General features: G+C 41.4%; 1 protein-coding gene across 11 annotated transcripts in view; it reads left to right on the plus strand.

Annotated features, from left to right (window-relative positions):
• lig (ubiquitin-associated protein-like lingerer) overlaps positions 1–15,281 on the plus strand; it is a 44,647-nt gene that overhangs the window by 17,923 nt on the left and 11,443 nt on the right. For 7 of the 11 annotated variants that reach the window (XM_073090472.1, XM_073090477.1, XM_073090480.1 and 4 more), the window contains 13 exons: positions 531–615; positions 814–908; positions 1,630–1,968; positions 2,634–2,726; positions 3,279–3,360; positions 4,731–4,942; positions 5,465–5,614; positions 6,256–6,363; positions 6,977–7,090; positions 7,679–7,763; positions 8,605–8,768; positions 9,469–9,567; positions 10,407–10,487. In XM_073090472.1, coding sequence (XP_072946573.1) covers positions 531–615; positions 814–908; positions 1,630–1,968; positions 2,634–2,726; positions 3,279–3,360; positions 4,731–4,942; positions 5,465–5,614; positions 6,256–6,363; positions 6,977–7,090; positions 7,679–7,763; positions 8,605–8,768; positions 9,469–9,567; positions 10,407–10,487 — 1,707 coding nt within the window. The remainder of the gene's footprint in view (positions 1–530; positions 616–813; positions 909–1,629; positions 1,969–2,633; positions 2,727–3,278; positions 3,361–4,730; positions 4,943–5,464; positions 5,615–6,255; positions 6,364–6,976; positions 7,091–7,678; positions 7,764–8,604; positions 8,769–9,468; positions 9,568–10,406; positions 10,488–15,281) is intronic. The other 4 variants (XM_073090476.1, XM_073090478.1, XM_073090481.1 and 1 more) reach the window with 1 other exon arrangement.

A 15,281-nucleotide genomic window follows, 5' to 3' on the forward strand; every position in this document is an offset into this window, starting at 1 on the left:
TGCACTGACAGCAGAGCGGGTGCCTTAAGTAAGGCGTGATGTCATTCACCGACACGCGCGCGCAGCACCACCAGGTATAAACACGCTAGTGGGACGGTGCGCGGTGACGTCACGCGCGCGCTGCACGTACACGTGACGTCACGCACTGACAGTAGAGCGGGTGCCATGACGCGCCTGTCAGCGAATGACGTCACGCATTACTGTGACGTCATTCACTGACACGCGCGTACCACCACCAAGTGCGACACGTATACACACCAGTGAGGCGGTGCGCGGTGACGTCACGCACGCGCTGCACGTACATGTGACATCACACACCCACTGACAGTGGAGCGAGTGCCATAAGTAATGCGTGACGTCATGCCCTGATGCTGGCGGCAGGCGCGTAGGCGTACAGTGACGTCATTAGCTGCCGCAAATGCAAGCTGATATGCATGATGCTATGACATGAATGTAGTGTCCATGTAAGTCCAAGAATTAGATTCGAATTGTTGGTATAATTAAATGACTTATGTTTATTTACCTTTCAGCCAATGGGTATGTCGGGTAGTTTGAGCGCGGCGCAGTCACAGTACCTCTCTCAACTTACGCAGCAGTCTCAACGTCATGACACAAGTATGTATTTATTTTTCGACTTCAATGTACAAAACCTGAAAAATATTTCATAGTATAATTTCAAAAGACAGTTCTGTTCCTTCAACACGTGATAAAATGTCTTAAAAAAAAAAAAACAAATATCATCTTAATCTGAATGATTTTTTTTATATAATTATATATAAACCAACCGGTTATAAATTGATTTTCGCATTACAGGTGTTTATACGACTAACTACGGCGTGTATGGAGCATCGGAGCTGGCGGGGCAGCAGCGCAAGCCGCAGCGAGCGCGCGTGCCGCCTCCGTCCAAGGTTCGGTAATTGCCCGCTACACACTCGCGGCGTGACGTCACGTCACACACGCGCCGCGGCGTGTGTCACGTGACGTCGGAGCTGGCGGGGCAGCAGCGCAAGCCGCAGCGAGCGCGCGTGCCGCCTCCGTCCAAGGTTCGGTAATTGCCCGCTACACACTCGCGGCGTGACGTCACGTCACACACGCGCCGCGGCGTGTGTCACGTGACGTCGGAGCTGGCGGGGCAGCAGCGCAAGCCGCAGCGAGCGCGCGTGCCGCCTCCGTCCAAGGTTCGGTAATTGCCCGCTACACACTCGCGGCGTGACGTCACGTCACACACGCGCCGCGGCGTGTGTCACGTGACGTCGGAGCTGGCGGGGCAGCAGCGCAAGCCGCAGCGAGCGCGCGTGCCGCCTCCGTCCAAGGTTCGGTAATTGCCCGCTACACACTCGCGGCGTGACGTCACGTCACACACGCGCCGCGGCGTGTGTCACGTGACGTCGGAGCTGGCGGGGCAGCAGCCTGTAGCATGTAGTAGCCGTACGTCTAGATTTTGGTTGAACTTTTTAAGACACGACTACACTTTTTTGCTAATAATATATTTGACAGTAAATAATTTGTATAAAATTTGGGGCTATTTTCTCAACTATGTTAAAGTTTGGACTTCGAAATTATAAGCATACAAAAATACTGTTTTACCCAGTCGAAGCCGAAGATAACATGGATTATATTGTTTTACAGATACCATCATCAGCGGTTGAGATGCCGGGTGACAGCGGCGGCAGCATGTTCCTCGACGTGCAATTCGGTGCTTTGGAACCTGACACTTTGCATTCCCCGCCACCGCCGCACCAGCACCAACCGACGCACCAACCAGCGCACCAACAACATCAACCGACGCATCAACAACACCAACCGACGCATCAACAACACCAACCGACGCACCAACAACACCAGCCGACGCATCAACAACACCAGCCGACGCATCAACACCAGCCGGTACAGTCGCACCAGCCGGTGGTGTCGCAACCGCCGCCGACGAGTGTACAGCCGGTGTCGACACCCCAACCGGTGAAGCAGGTATGTTGTGATTGCTTATTAGTATGACGTCGACACGACTTACTCGAAGTCACGACAAGTGAGTCTAAAGCCTTGTATTCATTAGGCAACATTTGTTTATAAACACTGTTTATAAACAGTGTTTATCAATGTTCAAGGTACAAAACAAATTTTTTTTTTTTTCTATTAACACTTTTATGAATTATTACGTAAGCAACAGAGAGCATCACTACCTCCTCGGGCAACATCCTAGCAACATCTGACAAGTGTAAACTGCCAAGTTTCTGAAACAGTGTTTGCGGTAAACTTGTTTATAAACACACCTTAAGAGTTTATAAACAAATATTGCCTAATGAATACAAGACTTTATACTCACTTGTCGTGACATAGACCATACTAGCCAATGCACCAATCTGTTGAGTTGCAAGCAGTGTCAACGCCGCGGCAGGTTAAGTATGTTGGTTGTTATTGGCTTGTTATAATCACTCCGACAAAGAAAATTGACGTTGATCTAGTACAAATTTCACGTAAAATAAAAATGTAAAGAAAATGTAATGTAAGAAAATGTAAATAAGCGGTTGCTTAACGATTTATGATCTTGATTAGGTATCTCATAATTTATCATATTGTTGTATGAATGATTATGAATGCAATGTGTAATTGAACAATGCTATTTGTTTGGTAAGGTGACGTCACAAGCGGAGCCCCAACCAGTCTCGACGAGCCACGAGACAACGACTGAAGCACCTAGTAGTACATACCCCAATGCTAATAGTATGGTAAGTACTGATGTTTTATCAATTAGTTTCATTTGTAGTTTTAATGAATTTCTATATCTGTCAATCAATCAATTTGTTAAGTTGTGTGACTGCCTAATAGGAGCAGTGTAAAACGCTGCTGTGTTCTGGTTTGAACGGTGTGGAAAGGTAGACATACTTTTCCGAGGCGTTCCAGCTTAGTCCTCAGGAGCAGCGGTGCATCTGTGGCTGACCTCGGGTTGGCTATCTGGGGTTGATTACAGATGTCCATGGGCGGCAGTAGCCACATCAGGTGGACTGCATGCTCGTCTGCTACACCTATATTATAATTTAAATAAATTAAGATTTAATCTGTCATTTGTAATATGTCGCGTTGCTTAAGAATATAAAAATTAAATTTAATGTATGTGCACCCATCCTCACGCAAAAACAACAGAGTAAAGGATGTCCTTGTGTCTACAAATATTTACAATTAACCCTGGTGTAACTAGACAAACAAGGAATATTGATTTCTACATTTTATTTATAAATATAGTGGGAGTAAAAGTAAAGTGAGGAATATTTGTGTTGCAGTTAAGTGAAAGCCTATCAGTGGTTGACTCAACGCCGACGAGCCAACCGGTCACGACGGAGTCTCCAGTCACTAATAGCACATGTAAGTTTACAACTACATATTATTTCGATCTAGATTTGAATGGTGACGCTCTAGTTAGAGGTACTTTTACATCCGCAAAAAAGAAATATAATATTATGTTTTGTTTATGGTTATTAAGGTCTTAGATTCTTCGACCATATATTTGGCATTAGGGGCGACTGGTAAAACTCGCGTGATAATGTATTTTCAATTTTTGTAAGACAATAAAACCCGACTGCTGAATAACGTGGACTATGTTATTCACACAATTATGAATCACACATCACACTAAGCGTGCCAAAGACATACAGACAGACAGACATACATACAACATACAAGCGCTCAAAAACATCGGGTATAACGAGTATGAGCAGCGTCATAAGTACGCGCCATGTGTGACTGTTTTATACACGCGCGCTCGTATGTAATTTCGCCAAATAAGTCTACCGTTTGCGTTACATACAGCGTGTCGCACGCGGCGGTCGCCCGCGAAGGTTCTCATCCCGTTCGCTTTGTATGAACGCGTCAGTTTTACGCGCGTTAGTATAATCAACCTATCAAATTTTTATCAGCCAAAGATCGACAGATTCGACAATATTATGTCTGTAGAATTTGTTTTGTCGATCTCTGGTAGGCAAAATAGGTAACGGTGGGATAGATTGAATATTAATAACTAGGTTAGCAGGCGTTCTTATCTAATATATTTGACATATTTTTGTGTAATATATAAAAATCTTTTTTACATCTTTGCACGGGGCTAGAGCGGCTCGATTTATTTTGTCGTGTTCGGTGTAATACTCGTGCTACAGTAATATGGATGGTGTCTCCGTTAATTCATTTGTTCCAAGCAACCAATGATTAGAGATTAGTCCTACATTTTAAATAAATTAGTCATATAGTTTCTAAATAGGTTTAGATTTAGATAAAAAAAAATGAATCCTTGACTTATTTGTCTATGTTTACTAGATTTTAGTGTATATAAATTGGTTTTCTTAATTTTTGTTTATCTTAAAAGTAGACATTGAAAAGGTCTTTGTATATTTTCATTTGGTAAAGTTTCTGATTTATTTCTTGTCATTCTCTTAAGTTATATATTTTGTATATTTGTGCTTTAGAATACTTATTTATAATTTTGTTGTAAGGTAATATCTCAAACTTATGTGATAGATGGGACTGAGCGATTATCAGTCAGATATGCATATTAATTGTGTAAGTGTGGGAACAGTTACTCTATAATCGACATCGAAGTGTCGTGTGACGTTCAAATAAATGGCAAATCGACGAAATTTTAAAATCTCGTAACTCCGGGTTCGCGTAAGTCCGAGGTATAAATTTACTCTGCAATTGGCTACAATATTTAGATTAAAATCAATATTTCGTTCCGTTTCCAGCATTAGACAAATTATCGGCATCGATGAAGCAACTAGGCGTATCCGGCGTGTCGAGCGTGGCGAGTGTGGCCGGCGTGGCGAGCGCGGCGAGTGTGGCGGGAGTTGCGAGTGTGGCGAGCGCGGCGAGCGTGGCGGGTGTGGCGAGCGTGGCGGGCGCCGAGCCGCCGCCCGCGCCGCACGTCGCGCACCACTACGCGCACCACCGGCCTAAGGTGGGGACGATATATTTGACGAGTATCTCGAATATAACTACTAGTGTGATTGAGTGACTTTTTTTTTAATAATATGAAAGCAGACGAGCATGCAGTCCTACTGATGGTAAGTGGCTACTGCCGCCCATATGGGCACCTGTAATTAGTCCTAGATAGGATTAGATATTCCTACTTGAGGTCGGCCACACATGCGTCGCTACCCCAAGGACTAAGAAAATGTTGAATGTTATATTCTATTTTGAGATTTTTACTCTCGATTTTGTTACTTGAAATTTATAGTTATACAGTATTTATAGTAAAGAAAGTAGTCGTAATAATTGTGATTTTTGTTTCTTTGTATTTTAAATTGTCTATACGAATATCTAACGTTATATACGAGAATTTAACTTTACTATGAGATTTATGTAGGCAAGCAGTAGTTAACCACCATCATTACAAATCCGGTTGGACGGATCAAAAATACTAAAATACTTAGCTATTTGAAGTAAGTTACTTAAAATGCAACGTGTGTATGTCCCCCAGGCCGCGGCACAACAGAGCGTGTACGCGACGCACGGTGCGCACGGGGCGCATGGCGCGCACGGGGCACACGCGGCGCACGGGGCGCACGGAGCTCATCATGCCGTGTCGCACCATCCGCCCGTGTATGGTGCGGGTGTGTACGCTCCACAGGTATGCACTGTCGTTGTAAAGCCCGCTCCACATTCTCGCGAGAATCTCGAGAAAAACCCGATTCGTATTGGCTTCACATTCTCGTTTCTCGTGCTTTTCTTGCGTTCTCGCGAGAATGTGGAGCGGGCTTAAGCGTCTCGGCACATACGTATTATTACGAGGATTGTACTGGTGTACATACACGGCCGGATGGTTCCGACCGTGTATGACGCTGGTGTGTACGCTCCACAGGTACGTGCCGTGTATACTTAAAGAGCACAAATGTTGTAAGCGTCTCGGCACATACGTATTATTACGAGGATTGTACACCATCCGGCCGGCGCAGGCGTGTACACTCCACAACTAAGTGTATAGTTAGGCTAGTACGAACTTGTGAACTGAGCCATAAATTTTTATCAGATCTCGCTCACACTTATAGGCATATCGGAACTCCCGCGCGCACCTCTAGTGTTGTCTGTAACAACAAAGAGATTTGTCGATAGTGAATAGCAGGTGTCACAAACACTTTATTTTTGAATGTTCATTAAACCTGCGGTATAACGAATCCTAACATTCTCTGTACCATGGTATGAGGCTATCAGTGTAAAAATGTCAATAAGTATGTCGAATTATTTATACAATCAAAATCTCTTTACACTCAGGTGAATTCAACAAACGCGTCACTAACGGGCGCATCGGCGATGACGGCGACGGCGTACCCCTCCAGTGTAACGTTAACGCAGTACCAGCCGATGATCAACTCGTATCAGGTATGTAACATTTATATTGTTCACGATAAAAGTAATAGTAATTAAATACTAAGTATTGAACATATTGTAAAAATTAGCCGTAGTTTTTCGTAGTACACATCCAGTGTTGAAGTCTTAGGTAGTTCTTTCATGTGTCGAGGTTGTATGCATATTATAAATTTCTTTATTAGAAGTAATGTAGAATAAACCTCTACATGAACAATACATACATATAATAGTTTCGAATATTACTAAAATATGAAATCTACCGATAGTTATCAATAGCATTAGTGGGCTGTTGTGAAATTGGCCCAGATCTAAGTGATTTAACTCCGATTGTGGGTAGCAATTAGTTCACGATGATTATGTCATAAATGTCTTATGAGGTTGAGTTTTTCACTATGTTCTAAAAAGATTTCAAAACGCTAATAACTTATTACATTTGTCTATATTGATAGACTAGGCATCGGCCGGGTTATACTAACCATACTCACTAACTACACTTATACTCGTATATACTAACTATACTTAATTAGCGTTTTTAAGGTTCGACCCTTAGAGAATTGTACCCAATTGTATGCACAAAAGGGCTAACGATGATGATATATAAGATGTCCCTTGATATTGTTCGCAGCAGACGTCGTCCTCGGCGGGCGTGTACACGGGCAACGCGCTGTACACGGCCGCGCCCTACACGCCCTACCAGCCCTCGCCGCAGCCCGCCAAGCAGCCCAAGGACACCACGCAGGTATGCACGCACACACACACGTCGTGTATAAAGAGAAATGGCACGCACACACTCACGTACGCGCGCGCACGCACGCACACACACACACACATGCGCGCACACACGCACGCACACATGCACACAAAGCAAATACGCACTCGCATGCACACATCTCATATGCACACATCACACTGTCTCATATGTGTCGCAACATATTGTTATGAAAAACGTGCATATGAATGTGTATATGAAAATTGTATGTATGTAAGAAGTTACGCTTCTTTGACTTAATTAATAATATATTTTTGTAGAAGAAAATGAAAAATAGATCTTTTCAAAAAATGTGTGTTATGTCGACACGCGTTATGTTAAGATAGTGTTGTTAAAGGTTTTAGTATAGCGACCGAAACACGTTTTTTAATTCCCGTATGTAAACATTTGTTCAATATTATTGACATATTAAACTTGTTTCTAAATAATAATGATAATTGAATGATGTAATTTTAATGTGATTGACTTGATTTTGTACATAATTTAAATTAAAGACGTTAATAAATATGTAAACATAGTGGTTTAATATAACTCAAAATATGTATGTTTTGTTTCCAGTACGACAGTTCAGTGGCGTCGAGTAACAGTCTAACGAGTACATCGACGACACAAACGTCGACTTCCAAAGTGACCACTACCACAGGTACTATTGATGTTTTTTAAATAATTATACTTTTGGATTTTAAATGAGACTCTCAGGGTAAATATCGGCGACTTTATGTTTCTGCATGTTCTTTATAAATATGTATGTAGCTCAAAAGTTTTCAATATTCACCTTGGGTATTGACCATATAAACAAGCATGACTTGAAATAATGATTGTTATTTTAGAATATATATATTTTAATGTTAATATAGTTTGTTCAAATATTTATATTTTAAGTTTTGAGAGACTTAAAGATACATTTATTTTTGCTTGTTAATATTATATGATCTCTAATCTCATAACATAACATAGTTAAAACGAACTCGCACAGGGAGGTATCCATATCATTATGATATAATACTGTTATTCAAATGGTATCTTAGTATTTATTCTGCTAGTAATCCATGTAATGTACAAATGAGGCTGTTAGAACCACAGTAGCCTAACTACAAAAAACGATTTACAATATGGAGAAAAGTAAATTGTATAGTCCGCTCTGAAGTTGTTTCAAGGATACAGTTTACTACAACATACAATTGACTATGGCGACGCGATTCATTTCTATATTCAGAGCGGACTAGAAGTTTTACGCGGACTCTAAAAACATTTTAAAATAACGAAAGTACAGATAGGTCAAAAATCATTAAAATGCAGTTAGGCCACTCTGGTTCCAGCAGCCTCAAATGTCAACTTTCTGTTACGGCTTAAGAGATAATGTGATAGATGGATGGAAAGGCACTCTAGGCTTAGTATAAGGGTATCTATTTTACCTCTTGTTTACGGAACTTTTAATAAAAAAAACCCACATCACCCATTGAAATCTCTCATACTGTCTTCAGCAGTGACAGGCGCGGCGGGCAGCGCGGCGGGTAGCGCGGCGAGCGGAGCGGCGAGCGGCGCGGCGGGCGGCGCCGCGGGCGGGTACGCGAGCGGAGCGCTGTACGGCGGCGCGTACGCGTACGACGAGACGCAGATCATGCGCGGCACGCTGCCGCATCACATGGTCAGTTACACACACGCACACATGTACATTAATACAGAAATACACGCAGACGCGCACATGGAAGTGGTGTGTTCAACAGACAGATATTCTTTTGAAAAACTGTATAATGAATGTGGTGAAGCGATACAGGTAACGGATAAGTAAGACATACATTCTAATGACATATGAGGTGACGGCAATAGTTTGTCCACCGCGACTGATATCGCTGGTTTAGTTTGTTCGATCTATTACGCGTGTGACGGCAGTGTATGGACAAGTTCCCGCGTGTTTTATATTGCCGCCACATCGGCCCGTCAAAATTTCGATCCGATGTAGCGGTCACGCCGATCTACTCGAAATATCGGCGGCCGGGATGACGGTGCTCGCGTGACGGACGTGCCGTGGACAAGCGGCTATAGTAAAAGTATATACCGCTACTTCGACGCCGTCAATTCGTTTTCGGTGACGGAAGTGACGGTGGCGGTGGACAAACGACCTAAGGCGTAATGTATGTGTATTTTGAAAGATTCTGCAGAGTACGCTACTGAATTATGTGGTTAGTGACTAATACACTCAAATATCCTTTTATAGAAAGTATTACCAATGTGAATACACGACGTTAGTGCGCTCTCAACTTATTTTTTTTTTGTCAATCTTTTCTTTACCTAAACTTGAATAGTATAAGCATATTAGAATTGTATTGTTTTGTTTCATTGTGCAGGGTGGTTACTACGAGGTGGGGTACAGCGGGCGCGAGGGCACGTTCGGCCTGGGCGCCGGCGAGCGCTTCGGACGCACCGACGCCGCCTCGCCGCAACAGGTGCGCACAAGGACACGCACACACACGCACGCACACACACACACAAACAGACACACAAAAACACACACAAACACACACACACGCACACACACACACAAACACACACGCACACACACACACACACACAGTCACACGCACACAGACAGACAGACGGACAGACAGAGAGTGACTGAGACAGAGAGAGAGAGACAAACACATTTAGCAAAGGGTAATGTCCCTGAGGGCTAGGTAATCATGCCCGAGAAGCATACAATGCATACATACCGGGAAGCATACAAGCTTATGGCCCCTTCTTTAGCTATGCTCCGACAGTCTAAAATCGGAGCTTGTATAATCCATATATACAAGGGGTTAAGAAAACTTCGATAGCGTAATTCAGGAGCACTATCTCTTGATGTGTTGCGGCTAGTCACCATATGACCACTCATGCCGTAATATGTGAAGCCATTTCTTGACAAGTAGCTAGAAGTCGCCACATACTTAAACGCTGAAATGCGCTTTTTTGATGCTGCAGAAAGTTGCCAAAGCGTAATAATTATAACAATGCTAAATGTAGTAAGTGCTAGAGCCATAACAGACAAAAGAAACAAACTATATTTGTTTACTCACGTAAAAAGACCAAAATAATCCTTACTGTGACGAATCAATACCTTAATTCGCAAATCAGCCAACTCACCTTTTTTTTCAAAACGTTTTATTTATTTATTTTGATAATAAATGGCGTTGAACGAAATCAAAATAAATAAAAAAAAAATTGAAAATAAGTGGAGGCTGATTTGCGAATTAAGGTATCGAAATGTTGTTTACATAAATATAAAATATATATTGTTTGTGTGTAGGTTCCCACGGCGTTACCACCCGGCTACGCGTACTTCTATCAACCACCGCCGACCACGTATCAATATGGAGTTTACCCAACGGTGAGTTACTTAGATTTCAATTTGAATTCAAAAAAATTATAGTTTAAAACTAAATGCGACGCTAAAATCGTACAAGGAAAATCGTTAATCCTGATTACTGACGATCCTGATTAGGTGAACGAGATAACATTATTAAAATCGTGTATTGTCATCAGTTTTTTTTTTATATACAGGGTGAATTTTTAAAACGGGCCTTCAGGGCCAAATCCGAAACTATAAGGATTAGCGAAAAATGCTAAAAGGAGTTACGAGGCCGATTTTGATAAAAACTAAAACTGATTCATTACTGTCTAAATAGAATAGTACTTTACGCTAAGATACAATAATACAGTCCACTTGTCTATTGAAGTTAGTTGCAAATAAAGTTTCGAAGTGAATGCACGTTTGTTTTGCTTAAAATATTCCCAGCAAGTGAAAAGTAACCTTAACGCCCTAACATATGGTCCAAATCGAGCCGGACGGAGCGGCAACGCCGGAAGTGACCCGAGCACCGAGAACAATAGGCCGGCTACCTGAACAGAGATAAGAAGCGCTCGGTGACCGGCGATGTGCAAGTTTGAGTGCAACTATAATTACGCGTTATTACATCGAGTTTATGAGTTTTATAGACAATGCGAGTTAATTACGTTTAATTGAGTGAGATACATTAACGGACAGCGTGTCTAATCATAATTCTACAAGTTTAACCAGGACTGAGTGCATATTGTGGTGTTGTTGGGATTATTACGAGTGAGTTAAGATGGCTACCGTTGAGAAACTAATATCATTACAAGAAGATCTATACGGCAATTTGGAGAAAGGTTTAAGAAATTACAAGAAGACAGCTAAAGACAAAATTAAAGTTCCTTATTTACAAACGAGATTAGAGTTATTAGAACAACAGTATAATGAGTTTAAAGATGGCCATAAGGCGATTGTATCGCAGGCTTCAAAAGAGAAAAAAGAAAAATATTTTACGGAGAATATATACGAGACTTTTGAAGAGCTTTATATACAATACAAGACTTCTTTACGTGAAACATTGCAGAACCTTTTGCCGCCTACTACTACGCCTTCTGTGGCCACGTGTGGTGCTAACGAGAATAATTATTGTGATGTTAAATTACCTCGAATAAGTCTACCCAATTTTAGTGGCAAATATGAAGAATGGCAAACATTTCACGACATGTTTTCATCTTTAATCCATAACAACCAGACTATTACAACGGTGCAAAAAATGCATTATTTAAAAGGAAATTTGACAGGTGAAGCACAAAATTTATTAAATAATTTTTCGATTACTGAAAGTAATTATGACGAAGCATGGAGACAATTAGTGCGGCGGTATGATAACAAAAGATACAACTCAAATGCTGTGTTAAGAAACTTATTTTCATTGAAGAAATTACATACAGAGTCAGCGATCGCGATTAAGCACTTATTGGACACTACATCTACCTGTTTGAAGTCTTTGAAGAATATGGGCATTAACACGAGTACTTGGGACGCAATTATTGTGTTTTTAACCGTCACAAAATTAGATACCGAATCGATGAAACAGTGGGAACACTATATTAACATGCTTACTGATGATATACCCACTTGGGAACAATTACGTGAATATTTAGAACACAGATTCAGATCGTTAGAGATGATAGATACAAGTTCAGTTCGAGCAACACAAGCTGTCAAAAATATATCGAAAACTAAAACGTTTCATACAGCTATTGAGAGCAAGCCGAAGAAAAGTGATGTTGAGTGTTCAATGTGTCATGAGAACCACTATATTTATCACTGTAAAAAATTCATACTTATGACGCCTCAAGATAGACAAGATTTTGTGCAAAACAATAGATTGTGTTTCAATTGCCTTTCACCGACTCATACTGCATTGAAGTGTCGACAGTCATCGAGTTGCAGAAGATGTGGAAGAAGGCATCATACTATGCTACATTTTGAGAGAGTGAGTAAGGAAGCCGATCATAATACCAGCAATGTGAGGGAAGCTGCAGCAACAACGTCATCGAGTTTACCTGAGAGACCTATCACATCACGAGGTGACGCACATAATGTAACTACAGCTTTTTCGAGAGAAGCAGAGCTTCACCCTACCAGCGTGTTACTGGCGACAGCTAGAGTTAAGGTATTTAATTCAAATGGTTGTAAGCGAGCTATTAGAGCATTACTTGATCAAGGGTCTCAGGCGTCCTTTGTCACTGAGGCTACTGTACAGTTACTTGGCCTTAGGCGTAAACCAATCAGTGGGTGGGTGTCAGGTCTGGGAGATGGTCGTATGAGAATCAAATACACAGTTTCACTACGCGTGGAGTCACACCATAGCTCTGAGAGATTCATAAATATAACTGCTTATGTTTTAAATTCCCTAACTTCTTTACTTCCAGCTACAAAGCTTAGCGTATCGGAGTGGGCAGAAATTGAAAACCTACCCTTAGCTGATCCAACATATGCAACACCGGATAAAATTGATATGCTGCTGGGTGCCGAGGTTTATGGCCAGATATTGCTAGATGGTATAGTTAAACAATCCGAGGGCAGTTTGATAGCGCAAAACACTATTTTTGGATGGATTTTGTCTGGAAGAGCTACCAGAGGACTGGAAGAGTCCCCCAGAGCATCATTCACTGGTATGCACATTCAAGTAAGGGACGATGATTTATTGAAGAAATTTTGGGAAATGGAGAATGAGCCTAACACTATTCAAAAAGAGATGACAAGGAGTGAGAAGATTTGTGAAGATTTTTTTGATGCAACGACAGAGAGAGATAATGAGGGCAGATTTATTGTGCGATTACCATTTGCAACTGATGATCCAAAGTGTCTGTATGGCAATTCTGAGGAGATAGCTATCAAGAGATTAGAGATTTTAGAAAGAAAACTGGCAAGAGAGCCTAAACTGAGAGAAGAGTACAACAAGGTATTTCAAGAGTATTTGAGTTTGAATCACATGAGACAAGTTTATGAGGATGAGATAGAGAGTACCAAAGCAGTTTATCTTCCTCATCATGCCGTGGTGAGAGAGGATAAAGAGACTACCAAGGTGAGGATTGTGTTTGATGCTTCGAGTAAAGACAATAATAATAGGTCACTGAATGATGAACTTCTAGTTGGTCCCAAGCTACAACAAGATTTGAGACATATTTTGATGAGATGGAGAAATCACAAAATATGCATTGTTGCAGATATAGTTAAAATGTATAGGATGGTTTGTGTAGCGGAGCAAGATACGGATTTCCAAAGAATCGTTTGGAGATTTTCATCTGACAGGACGCAGCCTATAGTACACTACAAGCTACTGAGACTGACTTTTGGCACTGCTTGCGCGCCATACTTGGCAGTTAAGTCCTTACAAAGACTGGCTGAGCTAGAAGAAGCAAAATATCCATTAGCAGCGAGAATAACGAAAAAAGATTTCTACATGGATGATTTGATTACTGGCGCTGATAATGAACATGTAGCAATAGCTATATATAATGAGATGACTGAGTTAATGAAATCGGGAGGATTCGAACTTCAAAAATGGAATAGTAATTGTAACATGGTTCTACAGAAAGTTGGAAAACGTAATGAGCAAGGAGATCCGCCAGAATATATTAAACTTAATGACTGCATTAAGATTCTAGGAGTGAGTTGGAACAGAGAGAGTGATAATTTCCAATATATGGTAAATTTACGTGAATCTAAAGAGCCAATAACTAAAAGACAGGTACTTTCAATTATAGCACAACTCTACGATCCCTTGGGATGGATTGCTCCAGTGGTAGTAGTTGCCAAGGTCCTGATACAAAGATTGTGGCAATCAGGACTTGGGTGGGATGACTGTTTAATCGGAGACCTCCTGGATCAATGGCGGACATTTAAGAATGGACTAGCAGATCTCACACAACTACAAATACCGAGATGGTTAAATGTAACAAGTGGTTCTAAGACAGAGCTTCATGTGTTTTCAGATGCTTCAAGGTTAGCCTTTTCCGCGGCAGTGTACGCACGAGTTATAGATGAGACAAACCAAATACATGTGCACTTAGTAACTGCGAAGACCAAAGTTGCTCCCATACAGAAGGAACTTTCAATTCCAAAGCTCGAGTTGTGTGGCGCTGCCTTGGCAGCAAAGCTTATAAGCGAAGTTTCACAGGTGATGGAGATACCCAAGGAGAACCTAAATGGCTGGACAGACTCCACAATTGTTCTGGCTTGGCTCAAAGGTGGGTCTAGCCGTTGGACGACTTTTGTGAGTAATAGAGTATCTACGATATTGAATGTAATGGACTCTGATCAGTGGAGTCATGTATCCACAGAGACAAACCCTGCGGACTGTGCTTCACGAGGGTTACAACCGAACGAGCTGTTAACTCATTCACTGTGGTGGACTGGACCACAATGGCTTGCAGAACCTAACTTAAAGAAAGACAACACTTGTATTGAAGATACGCACGAAGAAGAAAGAATCAAATCTTTAACTGTTGTATCAAACATTGAAGATGAATTTATTTGGACTAAATTTTCATCATTATCAAGAATGCTTATGGTATTATCATATTGCAGAAGAATTTTGAATTTAAAATTGCCAAAACAGAAGAGAATAAAATTACCTAAATATATTACACCAACTGAAAGAAATGACACTTTATTGGCTTGCATAAAACAAGTTCAAGAGCGGGAATTTGACAATGAGATAAAACAGTTAAAGACTCGAGGATGTGTACCAAAAAGGAGTAATCTGCGAACTCTTTGCCCTTTTGTAGACAAACAAGGGATCTTTAGAGTGACGGGACGTATAACACAATGTGACGCAAG

This window comes from Epargyreus clarus, unplaced genomic scaffold (assembly GCF_041222505.1).
Source record: "Epargyreus clarus isolate Ecla_fem2 unplaced genomic scaffold, WU_Ecla_fem_2.2 ptg000032l, whole genome shotgun sequence".
NCBI classification, from domain to species: domain Eukaryota; kingdom Metazoa; phylum Arthropoda; class Insecta; order Lepidoptera; family Hesperiidae; genus Epargyreus; species Epargyreus clarus.